General features: G+C 41.7%; 1 protein-coding gene across 3 annotated transcripts in view; it reads right to left on the bottom strand.

The window, feature by feature from the left end:
• ADGRA3 (adhesion G protein-coupled receptor A3) overlaps positions 1-16,397 on the bottom strand; it is a 462,035-nt gene that overhangs the window by 21,487 nt on the left and 424,151 nt on the right. For all 3 annotated transcript variants that reach the window (XM_029590300.1, XM_029590282.1, XM_029590290.1), the window contains one exon: positions 10,302-10,447. In XM_029590300.1, coding sequence (XP_029446160.1) covers positions 10,302-10,447 — 146 coding nt within the window. The remainder of the gene's footprint in view (positions 1-10,301; positions 10,448-16,397) is intronic.

Genomic DNA, 16,397 nt, shown 5'->3' with positions numbered 1-16,397 from the left:
CAGAAGACCATGCTCTGTAAATTCATAGCAGAGGATATCAAAGATTGGGATGGATAGATACCTATCTGTTTGAGTCTGATAAGTACCCCAGGCATTGACTGGATGTACCCTTTCAATGCATGCAGTGGTTTTATTTTTCTTCTGTTATTTTCCAAGGGGGAATGGAGAAATTATTTACCTGAAAGTTTTGTTTTCCTTAGTGTAGACAGATGGACTCAGGACCAGTGGGTTATGCACCTCTGCCAGCAGATGAAGACGGAGCAAACTGACGTCACAGTATATATATACTCCTGCAGTGACATCAGCATGCCAGTATTCTCTTCAAAAGCAACTGTGGACAGACTAGCAAAAAACAGTCAACCATTACTGTACACAACCAACAGGAAACACTGAACTCAGACAATGAATGAATGTACCCCAATCTAGGGACTGGACGAACACTTACCAGTAATCTCCTGGAACACGTAGCCCCCACAGGAGGTCCATTAACACAATCATTCGGCAGCCAAGGGCGGGAAGCTGAGTTCATCTGTCTACACTAAGGAAAACGAAATAATCAGGTCAGCAGTAATTTCTCCTTTCCTAGCACATAGGCAGATTGTACCCAAGCTACTCCTGAAAAGGGTGGGAGGCTGCCTGCGGTCCAATCAACACCGCACATGCAAAGGCTGCATTCTCCTGAGTCTGCACATCCAGACAATACCTGGAAAAAGTACGTAAGGAAGACCACGTCGCAGCTTGGTGAATGTCGAAGGGAGACAATGTAACTTCCGACAATGCCTGAGCCCTAATGGAATGCACCATAACCTGAGTAGGCAACAGCTTTTCAGCATCCACATATGCGGCCGTGACTACCTCCTTAATCCAGCGAGCTATTGTAGCCCGCGAAGCTGTTCTCCCTGATTTCCTCCACCATAAAAGACAAACAGACAATCCATCTTTTGGAGGGGTTTAGAAACTTCCAGATACCGCATGACATGTCTCGACATCCAAGGGACGCAACAGGCAATACTCTTCTACATCTCTTTCCTTATTCAAGGATGGCAAGAAAATGGACTAATTCAAGTGAAAATCCGAGACCCCTTTAGGCAAGAAAGAGGGAACAGTATACAGCTGTATCACTCCTGGAGTCACCTGAAGGAATGGCTCCTGGCAAGACAAGGCCTGCAGCTCGGAATTTGATGCGCAGAATATATCGCCACCAGAAACACTGCTTTCAAGGTCAATAACTGCAAGGAAAGGCTATGCAGTGGTTGAAACTTAGGGCCCGCCAGGAATCCAACACTAGGTTATGACTCCACAAGTGAACCAGTAAGTGCAAGGAAGGACGAAGATGTTTCACTCCCTTCAAGAAATGGGCCATATCAGGATGAGAAAATAAGGATTCACCATTCACCTGGCCCCTGCAACAGGCAAGAGTCGCAACCTGTACCTTCAAGGAATTAAGGGCTAACCCTTTATTTAACCCATCCTGCGAAAATTCCGAAATGAGCAGAAACTTAAATGAACAAGGAAGAACTTTCAAGCTTGTAGCAAGGTGGCAATCACTACAGAAGACTATCATCGTTTCAACAAGCGAGCCTTCTCACAGGCCATACCATTAGACAAAACCAAGTCAGATATTTGTGAAGGACAGGCTGCAACAGATTCTTGTGCGGTGGAAGATGAAGGGAGTCTCTACCAGGAGTCTTTACAGAACTGCATACCACGGTCTTCTGGGCCAATCTGGTGCCACCAAGAGCACCATCTCCCTGTGATCTTCGATCTGGCTATCTATCCTGCCCTCCATGGGCCACAGGGGAAAGACATACAGCAGCTTGCCTTCCAGCCAGACCTGCACGAAAGCATCAATACCCAAGGACCTTAGATGTCTCCTGCAACTGAAGAATCGAGGGGCCTTCGTATTGCGAGAAGTTGCCAGCAGGTCTAAGAATATAAGAACATAAGAGCATGCCATACTGGGTCAGACCAAGGGTCCATCAAGCCCAGCATCTTGTTTCCAACAGTGGCCAATCCAGGCCATAAGAACCTGGCAAGTACCCCAAAAACTAAGTCTATTCCATGTTACAGATGCTAGTAATAATGGTGGTTATTATCTAAGTCAACTTAATTAATAGCAAGTAATGGACTTCTCCTCCAAGGATTTATCCAATCTTTTGAAGGAACGGAAGGCCCAGCAATCCACTATGAGGTAAATGCCTCATCCGTCAATACCCATTCTCCTGTGTCCAGACTCTCCCAGTTGAAAAAAATCTGCTCTTACATTGTCTTTTCCTGCAATGTGAGAGGCTGAGATCAAGTTGGCTATTTCCTGTGACACTTGCTGGCTCTTGGTTCCACCATGCCAACTGATGAAAGCCACTGTTGTTGCGTTATCCAACATTACTCGAACTGCTTGACCATGCAGTCTGTCGCTGAACTGCAAGCACGCTAACCGGCCAGTCCGGGATTCCAGGCAAATGATGCTCCAGAGAGACTTTTCTGTATTCCAGCGTCCTTGTGCTTTTATTTTCTGACCGTTAGCTTCACAACCCTGGCAACTCACATCTGTCGCAAGTATCAACCAGTCTGGCGATGTCAGGGAAACTTCCTCTCTCAGATGATCCTCCTGCAACCACCACTGGAGGTGAGAGAAGAATGCTAGCAGCAAGTGAATCTGAACTGAGTAGTCCTGAGACTGTGGGTTCCAAGGAGACACCAGGGAGCGCTGAAGAGGACGCATATGTGCTCTCGCCCAGAGCCCAACTTCCAGGGTTGCCATCATCAAACCGAGAATCTGCAGATAGGACCACACTGTCGGGTGTATAGTGTTCACCAAAAGACGAACCTGTGACATCAAGTTCTGAATTCGAACTTCTGGCAGGAAAATGTTTTCCTGCCTCATGTCAAACCAAACACCCAGATACTCCAAAGATTGAAATGGCTGAAGACTGCTCCTGCAGTCAAGGAGATCACCTTGCGGGTCACCAGGCAGCTCTCTTCCAGAGGCTTGGCTTGAATCAGCCAGACATCCAAATACGGGTGTACTAGGATTCCATCCTATTTCAACTCTGCCACCACCACCACCATAACCTTGGAAAAGGTTCCAGGAGTGGTGGCTAGACCAAAAGGCAACGCCCAAAACTGATAACCAAACATATTATACATGTACTTAAGGACCTTCATTGGTTGCCAATATCTTTTAGAATCCATTTTAAAGTGTTAGTAATAATACATAAGGTACACTATAAACTGGAAAATGGATGGTTGAGATCCAGATTTCAGTGGTATATACCGCAAAGGGAATATGTGAATAAAGGTCTTTTAGTGACCACCTCAGGGAACATGGTCTGTGAACGAGCGATTACAGTGGCAGGACCAGTACTCTGGAATTTAAAGCTGGAGGAGTTATGGCTAATGAGAGAGCATAAGCTATTTAGGAAAATGATAAAAACCTGGCTTTTTAAGGATGATTGTAATATCTAAAGGTAAAGAGACCGGGCTGAAGAGTTAAGCAGCAAGAGGGTTTAGAGGGGGAAAGTCAAGAGTCGCTTATTCATGCTGTATGTTTTATACTCTTTTGTACTGGTATTGTATTTTATTTATTTTAAAATTTTATGTAAGTAAAATCTGTAAACTGCCTAGATTGATGATAGGCGGTATAGAAAAAAGAAAAAATAAGCAAACAATGGCACTCCAACATCGTGAAACGCAGAAAAAGTTGGTGTTCCAATTGGATGGGAATATGGAGGAAGGCCTTGGACAGATCCAGGGAGGTCAGAAATTCCCCCGATTGCACTGAGTGCAAGGTTTCCATGCAAAAATGAGTCACCCGCAAATGATGGTTGATTCCGTTGAGATCCAGGATGGGATGAAAGGAGCCTTTCCTTCTTAGGCACAACAAAATAAATGGAATATCGCCCCGTACTTTCTTGAGATCTAAGCACTGGAACCACAGCCCTCAAACTGAGGAGCCTTGAAAGAGTAGATTCCACTGCCTGATTCTTCTGCCAGGAGCACCAAGGAAACACCATGAAACTCCAGCGCATATCCTTCATGTATCACGTCCAGGACCCACTGATCCAGTGTGATCTTGTCCCACCTCTGATAAAAGAGAACGAGAGACATCCCTCTATCTCTTGTTCCAAGGGTGGGTTAGCAAACATTCATTGTGAAGTTCAAGAGGATCTGCTACCCTAGCCCGCACCTTGCTTGGGCTATCTGGGACGAAAGGACTGAGACCTGCTGAAAGGCCGAGTTCTCTGAAAGATCGACCCTCTGTAGAGACGAAACTGCTTGGAACCCCTGAGGCGACCCCTTATACCAAAGTGGCTCTGCAACTGCTTCTTATCCTCCAGCAACTGAGGAACCGAGGATTCGCTCCATTCTCCAACTCGCTCCCAAACAAGAACAAGCCTTAGATTAGCTTTGGAGGTCGTGTCAGCCTACAAACTACGCAGCCGTAATTGACACCTGGCCGCTATTACCAAAGCTATTCTTCTAGCTGAGATACAGACAAAATTGCAGCCCGTATCTGCTAAAAAGATGGTGGCAGGTTCCGTAACTACTTTGGAATTCACTCCAGAATCATCAACCTCCTGAGAGAGAAGCATTCAAGAATGAGTCTCTGGGCACAACAGGAAGCTATCTGCAATGCCACTGCTTCAAATGCTTGCTTAAGGATGGCCTCAATCCTCCTATCATGCACATCCTTCAAGACTGCTCCTCAATCCATGGGGATGGTCAACTGCTTAGAGACGGCACAAACAAGTGCATCCATTTTTGGAAAATGCAGGCGCTCTCTCCCCACTGGATCCAGGGAGTACAGACCTTCCAATGTCCGACCCCCTTCGAAATTTGCCTCCGGAGCATCCCATTGGAGATCGAACAATTTTTGAATGTCTTCCATAGCAGGGGAAAAAAAAAAAAAGAGGATTTATGCAAGGAAACCAAAATGGGCTCTTCTCCTTGGCTCAGACATGGAATCTGCCCCAGGCACTCCCAAGCATTTTCAAAGTCTGAGAAATCAGGGCCGGCAGTTCATCTATATGAAAGAACCGCAACACAGTCATATATGGTTCCAGATCAGGAGGAATTTTCCCATCTTTCAGAGAGTCAGGATCTGCCTCATCATCAGTGCCATCCGGATTCCTGTGGGGAATACCCGCAGATAACCAAGGTGTGCTTCGGCGCTTAAACATAATATCGGAAGATGGAGGGCCCACAGTCTGAGGATCCAATCTGACAGGATTGAATGGGGTTGAGGATTGCACCTGAAGAAAGGATTGCAATCTTTGAAAAAATTCTACTCAAGAAAAGGCAGAAAATCCATGCCAAAACCAGAAGGCACTTGTGCGGGGCCCATTGAGCTGCCATCCCCTGCAGAGGAATCAGACGCACTGTGCACACCGATGATCTTGTAGAGGGCAGCTGAACACACAGAAAAGTGTACTAAAACGCCACTGCAGCCTACCACATGGTGCAGAAGAAAAAGCCTAACAGCAGGGCCTAGCCCACCCAGATTGCTCAACCCACCAGGCTACCTAGTTCCGTTAACGAAAGGAGGGACGGTACACCAAGCATGGAGACTGTAGTAAGTCCTACACAAGCCCTCTACTCTGTCTCTGACTTTCATTTTTTTTTTTTTAAACAACTTACGGAAGCTCAGCCCTTCCCGGCTGAGAACAGAGACTGTCTCCAGCTGCAGGGGGAGATGGCATTTGCTGTTACCGCCACGCTCGGCTTTCTGCACCCGCTGCCTTTAATCTGTTCAATCAGCTACGTCCATGCCAGCTGAAGAACCAGCTAATGGACCAAGGCATACATCTGAGGGACCACAGAAATCACCTCAGGAATTCTCATCTGGGGGAGGGACCATTTGGTATCGCCGCAGGAGAGCGGGGCTTTTTTCTTTACTATATAAAATTCTCCTTTTAAAATATGAAGCAATCCCCAATAGGGAGATGCATGTCCACTATCTGCTGGAGATGGAGAATACTGGCAGGCTGTCACTGCAGGAGTATATATACTGTGACAACAGTTTGCTTCGTCTCCATCTGCTGGCAGATGGTCCTGAGTCCATCTGTCTACATGCTAGGAAAGTTATCTTTCTCCTTTTTATTTATCTGTGTCCTTGCTCATAGGACAAAAACGATAGAGGGGATGGAAAAACTCCCTTATAGAAGAAGGCTAAACAGCTTATGGCTATTCAGATTGGAAAAGAGATGAATGAGAAGGGATATGATTGAGATTTATAAAATCATGAATGTGTTATGTACACTAGGACTAGGGGACACTCCATGAAAATAGCAACTGGCAGATTTAAAAGAAATAATAGGAAGTATTTTTTTCACTCAGCGCACAATAAAAATGGTCAAGGCAAGTAACATTATGGGGTATGAAAGAGGGTTTGACAAGTTACTGAAATCCATAAACAATTACTAGTCAGGTAGACTGGGAAAGCCAGCATTTATCCCTGGGCATGAGATATAAGAAATAGATCAACTATTGGGTATCTGACAGGTACTTATGACCCAGATTAACTACTGCCAGAGACAGGATGCTGGGCTCAATGGACCTTGGTCTGACCCATTTATGTTTTTCTGATACTCTCAGTAACTATTTTTAATACACAATATTGTATCTGATTTATGTCTGTGATATCTTATTTATTTATTTATTTAACAACTTTTAATATACCGACGTTCGTATGGCACATCACGCCGGTTTACAAGTAACTCAATTAAAGGAGGAAATTACAATGAACAGGGGGCAGGGGATGGGAGCAGGCCAGAAAAAAAGGAGGGGGGTAAGGGAGACAGGAGAAGAGAGAGAAAGATAGGTAGCGTGAAAGAGTAAGGAACAACCGTCAAAAATAAGAAATAGGAGGAACTTATTTACAGAAGGGACTATTTACAGCAGTTACAACTAGCAATAGATTAATTACATCGATATCAATATCAATCGATATCAATATCAATAGATAACTCCTTTATACAAAGTTACAGTCTTGTTAATTGTAATGCTTTTTCAAATGTATGCACCTAAATACAAATCCTTTTCCAACTCTGCCTCCAAGAATGTTTCCAGTTAGTCCCAGTAAGCTTATATGTGAACAGGCACATGCAAGTACGTTTACCAGCATATTGGGCTGACAATTTTATAAAGCTCATTTCTGTCGGTAAAACAATGTTTTACCCTCAGAAGTACTTTTTAAAATGATTCTTTGTGTGACTATCTTCCATTGCCTCAAGAATATATGTATGTGTTGTATATATATATATATATATATATAAATATATATACTGTATATACACACGTACACAAATAAATATATACATACAGGTACAATTTTTGTCTGCAAAGACTTAAAATTTGAATTTTCTTTTAAATAATCCTGCAAACATTATTTACATATAACAAAATGCATTATGCTTATGGATTCTCCACTTTGTGCATACAAGGCAAGCAAAACTACACCTTGTGCCAAACAGTATAATCAACAATTAATAGCACTGAGTTTTACCCCAACATTAAAATGAATTTAAAGGTAACCTGTAAAAAAAGGAAATATCATCGGACATTAAGCAACAATCAGCTCCTGCCACCTTGTGGACAACTATTATTGTCACAATAATAATTTCTTCATCAGACTTCTTTTTTTCCAACTTGAAAACATTTCCACTTATCTGGAAAAGACATTTAACATTAAAAGACCCTATTTATGCTCCTTCTCTAATGTAGTTATATATCATTCAGTAGAAAAAAAATGTGAAAAGAGATGCTACACTGCCAAAATAGGTCAAAAGTAGTAGACAAGAATACCCAGATAAAATTACACCTAACAAATAAGATGAAGATGTCTCTGTGGGAGCACATTTTTAGGACCAGACCATTGCATCAATGATGATCACGATACTAAAAGACAAACCCAGAGCAATCCAGGAATGCAAGACATTTGCACTTAAAATGATCACACACTTTGGAATTGAAATGGGGATAGTAATTTATTTTTCATACTTCCTATGGAGCTGGCAAGCTTGCAGGCTCCTTGTACCCATGTATATCTGCAAGCCAATTTTGAAAGGGAAATGTCTTGTGGACTTTGCCTTTGAAAATTCTGTGGGGGACCAGTGCAATAGGTATTTTTTACTTTGTGTAACTTTACAGGTGCAAAGTACATGGCATAAAGCAGATCCTGAGATTTCAAATGAAATTGCCGCATGTTCTGTAAGCGCCTGCACTAACCCCAACCCTTTTACTCTCAGGGGGGAAGAGAGATTTTCAAAGGGTTTTTTTTTTCATCCTGGTAAACACCTGTTTACTTGCATTGCTCCCAAAAGGACTTAATAGCAATTTTTTTTTTAACAAGTTACCAGAAATAATTCTTTTGCCTCTTTGTCACCTTATTATCACTAATACATCAACTTACCACCAACTCCTGAGGTAAGAAGTTTTGCACACAAAAAAATGTGCGCACAACCACTCACTAATATGTAGGCATACATTAGTGCTCCTCCATGCAAATCCCATGTTAAGCAATGCATTAGCTATAACTCGCCAATGCAGAGAGATGAGTAGGCATAACTCCTGTTTTCTTAATGTTGGAAATGTATCTCCTGGACAGAGGTGTAGTATAATATCTGGGTCTAGTGTTAGTCAATAGGGCTGAAGCTAGAGTTTGTGGTGCTGGGGATCTTGTACTTGAAAAGTATGCATAGAAAACATAATGGTGTGCATAAACCGTTTCCTGCACAGAAAATATGTGTTATGTACACAGTCATGTTCAATGCACATAATCTTCCCCATTTATCCCCATGTCTCCCTCCCTTCTGAGAAAAACACCACTGCAGCTCCACTCTCTCTCAAGTCACTGTCTTCCAGTGCTGCTTTCTACTCCAGAAAACAAAGGATCCTTTCTCCAATAGTTTTGAAATGTTCCCTTGGGGTTGCAGTTTCCTCCTCTCCCTCCTCTTCTTTTTCTGTTATACCTGTCAAAACTTAGCTTGGGGCAGCTCCATCACAAAAATGGCAATGATTGGGAATCCACCTTCCAAAAAAAGACAGGAGCAGGAAGAGGGTGGGATCATCCTCACCAAAAAAGACTTGTCCTTTTTTGGATGTTGGATCCCCAATCACTACCCTTTTTGGGAGGGAGCTTCTCCTGGCTGTTTTGACAAATATAGCTGAGAGAGAAAGAGGGTGAGAGAGAGGAGGAAACTGCAGCCCTGTAGGGGCATTTTTAAAAATTTTAACATTTTAAAAGATGGAGGGAAAGGGAAAATTGACCCCATGATTTCTGCATATAAAACAGGACTAGTACGCATAAACCATACGGTATGATTTTGAAAAGCATTTTCAAGCTTAAAATTGGTTTTACATGTGTAAGTGCATGCTACCCGTTTAAGTGTGCTTTTGAAAATTGCTACAATAAATGCCACTGAATTGTCCATAGATATTCATGTGCAAGTGCACTTTATACTCGTAAATGGCTTTTTAAAATTGGTATGATAATATGCTACATTTAAACATGTAACTCCTTTTAAAATTACCTCCATATTGTGCATGTACATTTTTAAAGTTTACACACTTTTGTCAACATTTGCACACTATCAGTTTACCACATTGATTTTTTAGCCTGTATGTTAAACTGTGCTGAATTTCAGCACATGCTTCACACACAGCTTATTACATCAGCCTCTCTGTTTGGGTCCAAGGAAGGGAGTCTTAAATCTTGACAGTTAGTCAAGAAATAGGTTGATAATCAGATGATTTTACTTGGGTAAACTCATGTTTACCTATGTAAAATCATAGCCTCATTATTGCCCCACATCATGATTTTTTGTTTGCTTATTGACCTTCATTTCCATGCATTCAACTGGACTAACACAGCACCTGTACCATGTATGTGGTAAACCTCAAATTATTAAAACAAAAAGCACCAATGTAATGTACATGACTAGATTACCAACAATTAAACATTTTGGGTGTTACCAGTGTTTTAATAATGCTTGACTTGTCTCCAGAGCAACAACAGCAATATCCTGGTCCTTTAAAGCACTGGCCGTCCACCCAATTCTCAGGGAGCACCCAGCCACAATGAATATGCATGAGATATATTTGCATGCATGACTCCATGGTACACACTTATATCTCATGTATATTCAATGTGTATTTCCTGGAAACCAAATTGGCTGGATGGTTCCTGAGGATTGGTTTGAAGTTGATTTAAAGAGCCTAATCCTTAGTTCAATCTATCATTATCACAGAACTTGAAAATTGCAACACAGATAAATAATGCATAAGGCAAGTCACAGTCTCACCTGAGCATTGGCCTAGGGGGGAGAGGCGGCTCCTCGGGATCCTGGCATCTCTTCGTTTTTTTTGTTACTTGTTTGTAAATATTGCGTGCTGTAACTCCTACCCATAGCACTGTAGCAAGTGTGGAATAATGTAAAATTATTCCAACCTGCAGCAAAAAAAATTATATAAATAAAATCAGCTTTACCAATGCAGAGGAAATAAGCCATAAAATTCCAATCAAGACAATTGGGCATGCTATATATAACACAGATGCCTTTTGAATGGGAAAAGGTTTACAATGAAAGCAAAACTTTTTGCTTTGACCTGCAATTTTATTTTGACCTGATTAAGCGAGTAATAACATCTGAAAACTAGCAAAGAAATGTATTAAATTAGTCCAATAAAAAATCAATCACTTTATATTTTTGTTGACTATTTCCATATAAAGTAAGCAGAAACTGAAACCTCATACAAATATTTTACTCTCATGTTTTTGTCTCCAATATACTTTAAAAGCAATTCTGCTGGCAGTAGCCAAGTCAATAATTGTCAAAACTAACATCACAGAGATGGCACGAAGAAACCAGATATCTATATACCTACATGCACGGCCATCTATGTCATTTCCCTAGACAGTGCCAAGATGTTTAAAAAAAACTTCAAAATCATCATGAAAATGAAACTTATTGGTAAGATTTAACTGACACAAGCTTAGAATTAGCACATCTTTTATAAGGACTAAGTACACAAAAAAATCTGGAAGTCAGTATTTAAAGAATTTTTTTTGCAACCTGGAAAAAAAAACATCACCTTTGCTTTTTATCATGCTAGATTTTGGCTGGGTAAAATAGTCACTCTAACTTTTAAAAAAGAGATAGGACATGGAGGAAAGAAAACAGTCACTCAGCAGCTAATGGTTTGGAGGATGGAAACTTCCAAGGATATTGGCAAACCAAATAATTTAGGATGTCCTGATGGAGAGGTGATTGTTAAAGCTCAAAAAGCGCAAATGTATTTTGTATAGAGCATGTGGATAAAAAAAGACTCCAAACTGCCTGTATCATCTGGTAAGCAGGTTGTGGGTACATATTAAAATAGAAATACAATTAAACTTATTTTAAAATGTCTGTATGCAAATGCCAGCGGTCTGAAAAAGAAGACTGGCGATATTGACAAAACAGGCATCTGAGAGACCTGTTGGAAGAAAGATAACTAACCAAAGGGAGACTGTGAAAGCAGGGTACAAATTATATCGACATGATACGGCATTTTAAATGGGTGGAAGGGTGGCACTATATGTTAAGAATGGCATAGTCAAGCAGTATAGAAGTATTGCAGGAAACAAACTGCACTATGGAATACTTATGGATAGAAATTCCAAGGATAAAAGGGAAAAATATAGTAGCTGGGTTGCAGTATACTACCGCCTGCCTGGCCAGAATGAGGAAACAAGACTGTAAAATGTTAACAGATATTAGACTGGTTGGTTAAATGGGCAATATAATTATGTGAGATTTGATTACCCAAATATTGCTTGGGTAAACGTCACATCAAGATTTGCAAAGGTAAAATTTCTAGATGCCATCAATGACTGCTTCATGCAGTAGACGGCCCTGGACCCAACCAGAGGGGGAAACTACATTAGATCTAGATCTCAGTGTAAAGCAGGATCTGATGCAAGAGATAAAGGTGGTGAATCTGCTTGGCAACAGTGATTATAATGTAATTAAATTTGACAATCACTGGAGGACGAATACTAAGGAAAACAACTGCAGCAGTATTTAACTATAACAAGGAAGACTATGATAAAATGAGGAAGAAAAAATTAAAAGGATCAATTCACAAGGTTAAAAACTTGCAAGAGGCATGAAGACTAAAATTACCATCCTTGAGGCCCAAACAAAATGCATTCCATGATTAAAAGGTAGATGACAGTGGTTTAATGTAGATGACAGTGGTTTAATAGTGAGGAGAAAGAGGCAATTAAGGTAAGATAGGGCATCTTCAAAAAATGGAAAGCAGACCCAAATAAGAAAAATAGGGAACAGCAGTAGCAGTAGCAAGTAAGCTATAAAATGTAATTAAACATGCTATGAGAATTTGAAAATAATCTTGTCAAAGAGATAAAAACAAGCAATAAAAAATGTTAAAGAACATTAGAAGCAAAAAGCTTGCGAGGAAGTCAGTTGGGCTGCTTGATGACTGAGAAGTAAAAGGAGATGCTGAGAGAGGACAAGGAAAAAGCAGAAAAACAATTGAACTCTTTTCCTCTGTCTTTACTGAGGAAGATGTTGTGGTCATACCCACACCGGAAATAATTTTTGATGGTGATAACTCTGAGCAGATAAATGAAATGACAGTATAAAGAATAAACAGACTAATGACAGACTAAAGAATAACAAGTCACCACAAACGGACAGTATTCATTCCAGAATTCTGAAGGAACTCAAACATGAAATTTCAGACCTGTTTATGATGATTTACAACCTATCATCTAAAACAGCCATGGTACCTGAAGACTGGTGGTGGCCAATGTGACACTAATATTTAAAAAGGCTCCAGTATTGAGCCAAGAAATTACAGACCAGTGAGTTTGATGTTGGTTCTGGGCATAATAGTAGAAGCTATTTTTAAAAACAAAATGAATGTCCACATAGACAGCATGGTTTAATGGCAGAGTTAACAGTTTTTGCAAAGGGAAGTCTTGCCTTACCAATTTAGTAGATTTTTTGAAGATTAAAATAAGCATGTGGATAAAGGCAAGCTGATTGATATAGTGCATTTAGATTTCAGAAGGCATCTGACAAAGTCCTTCATGAGAGAAGACTCAGGAAACTGGAAGGTCATGGGATAGGACAGGGGTGAGCAAAGTGTTTGAGCTGAAATGCTCCTTCCATTGTACGTATATATGAAGGGTATACACCAGGCAGCCACACTACCAGCTAGTAACTCAAAACCCCCATTTTGGTTTTCTTCAAGTTGCTGAAAGGAATAAGCTCACACATATACACGCACTTGGGCACAGAAAGGCAGACAGCTGATACCCAGACCGACAGGACAGACAGACATAGTTACGCCATACTGAGACAGATACCCCACAGAGAGACAGAAACCCAGTACCTAGAAAGACACAGAAATACAGACATAACATACTTAGACAGAAAACCAGAAATAGACATACAGAGAGGCACAGACACAGCACACCCAAATACAGGAAAACACGCCACATCACAGGCTAAATCACTGAGAGACACACCACAATGATAAGGGCTGAAAAATGTTTCAAAAAGTTAGGTACCAACCAAAACTTTTTAGGAGCTAAGAAAATAATTGGGCAAGGTGGGATGAAGTTTATTTCTTTTTCTTTTTTTCAGTTTTCACTAATTTTTCCATATATTTTTGCATTTTTCTTAGTTTGCTCATCTTTTTTTGTTTTCTCATGTTTTGATTCGCTTAACTCTTTGTTTTGTTGTTTTTACATGTTTTGCCTTTATTCTCACAGGACAAGCAGGATGGTAGTCCTCACATATAGGTGACATCATCAGGATGGAGCCCAATCACGGAAAACTTTTGTCAAAGTTTCTAGAACTTTGACTGGCACCTATTGGGCATGCCCAGCATAACACCAACTCTGCATCCAGCAGGGGTCCTCCTTCAGTCTTCTTTTTTCCGCGCAGCAGTAGCCACGTGGGTTAAGGAGCTCTTCAGATATTCCTGTCAGGAATTTTCCTCAAGGAACTTCTTCAAGAAAATTTAAAATTTTTACCCCACAGGGGTCCCCCTATCGATAACTTTACTCCGCAGTCAAACGGTAAGTTTTTTACCTGCTTGTGGTCGATTCCCGTCGAGTTTTTCCCTCGCGGCCTACAGGCCATCGACCGCACCGCGGCTACAATTTGTCGAAATCATGGCGTCGGGTTACCGTTGGTGCCCCGACTGCACTCGAACAATGACCATCACTGACCCTCATATGGTCTGTGTGATGTGTTTGGGGTCCGACCATGATGTCCTAACTTGCACCAAATGTGCCCAAATGACACCAAAAGGTTGCAAGGCTCGGCTGGAGAAGATGGAACTTCTCTTTCGGTCTAAAACCCCGACTCCATTGATAGCTTCGACGTCGTCCGAACCAGTGCAGTCTACTTCACGCCAGCACCGTGAAATTGCTGCTGCCCGACCGGCTTCGACGACTCCGCGGTTGTCCACTCCTTCTGTCTCTCTGCGGGAAAAGGACTGGGGAGAGCACCGTGAAAAACGTTGACACCGCCATCGAAAAGCTCAGACCACCGATACAGGCAAGCCCTTGGCATCGACGTCGTCTGAGCCACCAACAAAGAAATCCCATCCAGAAAAGGCCCCATCCTCTTCTGTGTCTAGGTCACCGAGGCATTCCCCACCTGGACAGGTGCCGGGAGCCGCGACTCCACTGTCACCGGTGGACCCTCCGGCTATGCCAGTGCTGCCTCCTACTCCGGAACTGGGGCTCCACGCTCCAGGTTTCTGCGAGGAATTGGATCGGATGATCCAAGAGGCCATCGGAAAAGCACTCCAGGGGTTCAAACCTCCATCAATACTGGTGCCGGTTCAAGAGTCACCGACCCGATACCCGTGGTTCTTGCACCACTACTGGCCAGAATGGACGCTTTAATCGGTGCCTTTCCACCGGTGGATCCATGGGAACCGGTGGCCCCAATTCCTTCCACACCGATACCCTTATCGTCAGATGAAGAAGAAACACCGATCTCCATTTCGCCTTCCGGAGTGCTGCCACCGATGCGTCCATTGATGTCACCGATTCTATTGGTGCCTCCGTCGATGCCACCTCCGATTCCATCGATGCCTAGGCCTAGACCTTCAGGATAGGCATCGTTTCTCCCATCTGATGATCCCATGGGAGCTGGTGATGAGCCTTATGATCCCTGGACCAACGACATGTCCCAGGACACTGATGATCTATCTTCACAGCCCTCTCCTCCTGATGAAAGAAGACGTTCTCCTCCAGAGGACTTGTCTTTCATTAATTTTATAAAGGAGATGTCTGAAACAATTCCATTTTAGCTTCAGACAGAAGAGGACTCCAGGCACAAAATGCTGGAAGTACTCCAGTTCATTGATGCTCCTAAGGAAATCATGTCTATTCCAGTACATGAGATCCTTATTGTTCTATTGAAAAGAAATTGGGAGCATCCAGGTTCCATACCACCTGTCAATCGTTGGGCAGATGTGTTTATCATGGTTCAATGCTAATTTCTTGCACTGCTTCCTACCAACTGTACATGACATAGTACAATAGGGACCTGTTCAAAAAGATCCAAGATTTTTCTGAATCTCTACTGGAACAGTTTCAAGACCAGCTTCATACCCTTGCTCAAAAGGGTCTAGATGCTGGCAAGCATGAGGTCCGTGCTGCATAAGACATCTTTGACACTGCCTCTAGAATTTCTGCAAGATATGATTATACTGGCCACTTAAATTATATATCACACAAGTGTCAACCAAAAACCATATAAAGTGACATATATTTTGTATTCTTTATTACATTGAAAAAATTACAACAACATTTAAATATTTGACATATTACCCACAAAAATATGCATCTAAAAATGCTCCCTCCATTCATACATCATACATACCCTTACATACTTCCAATTTTTCTTCATAAAACCATCTCAATCCTCTCGGATTAAATCACATACCAGAACTTCCTTACAATGTACTATAAATTTTAAATACAATTTTTTAAATGCAAATTATTAAATAAGCAGAGAAAATCCCATTTTTCATGAATTATCACTTGTTTAAAAAAACGACCAATTCTTTAAATCTTCTTTTATTCTCTCAACATGTTTCGCCCACAGGCTTCCTCAGGAGATATTTGAACAAGTCTCCTACTGCTCAGCTGTTCATATTCATCACATATTTCTGAAAGGATTTCATTTGTACGTCTTCAAAAAGATTTCTCTTAGACGTACATATAAATGTACCATTCCACTCCCGCTGCTCCACGTCTTTCCAACAGGTATTCACCCTGACACTTAGTTTCAAACACTTTTTCCACCCTTCCTCTTATGAGTTACCATATCTTATAGTTCTTAACGCACTACCACCTTCATAAC

Source organism: Rhinatrema bivittatum, chromosome 1, assembly GCF_901001135.1.
Source record: "Rhinatrema bivittatum chromosome 1, aRhiBiv1.1, whole genome shotgun sequence".
NCBI classification, from domain to species: domain Eukaryota; kingdom Metazoa; phylum Chordata; class Amphibia; order Gymnophiona; family Rhinatrematidae; genus Rhinatrema; species Rhinatrema bivittatum.
Note: the sequence above shows the minus strand (reverse complement) of the source record. Positions and strands in the feature narration are given on the sequence as shown.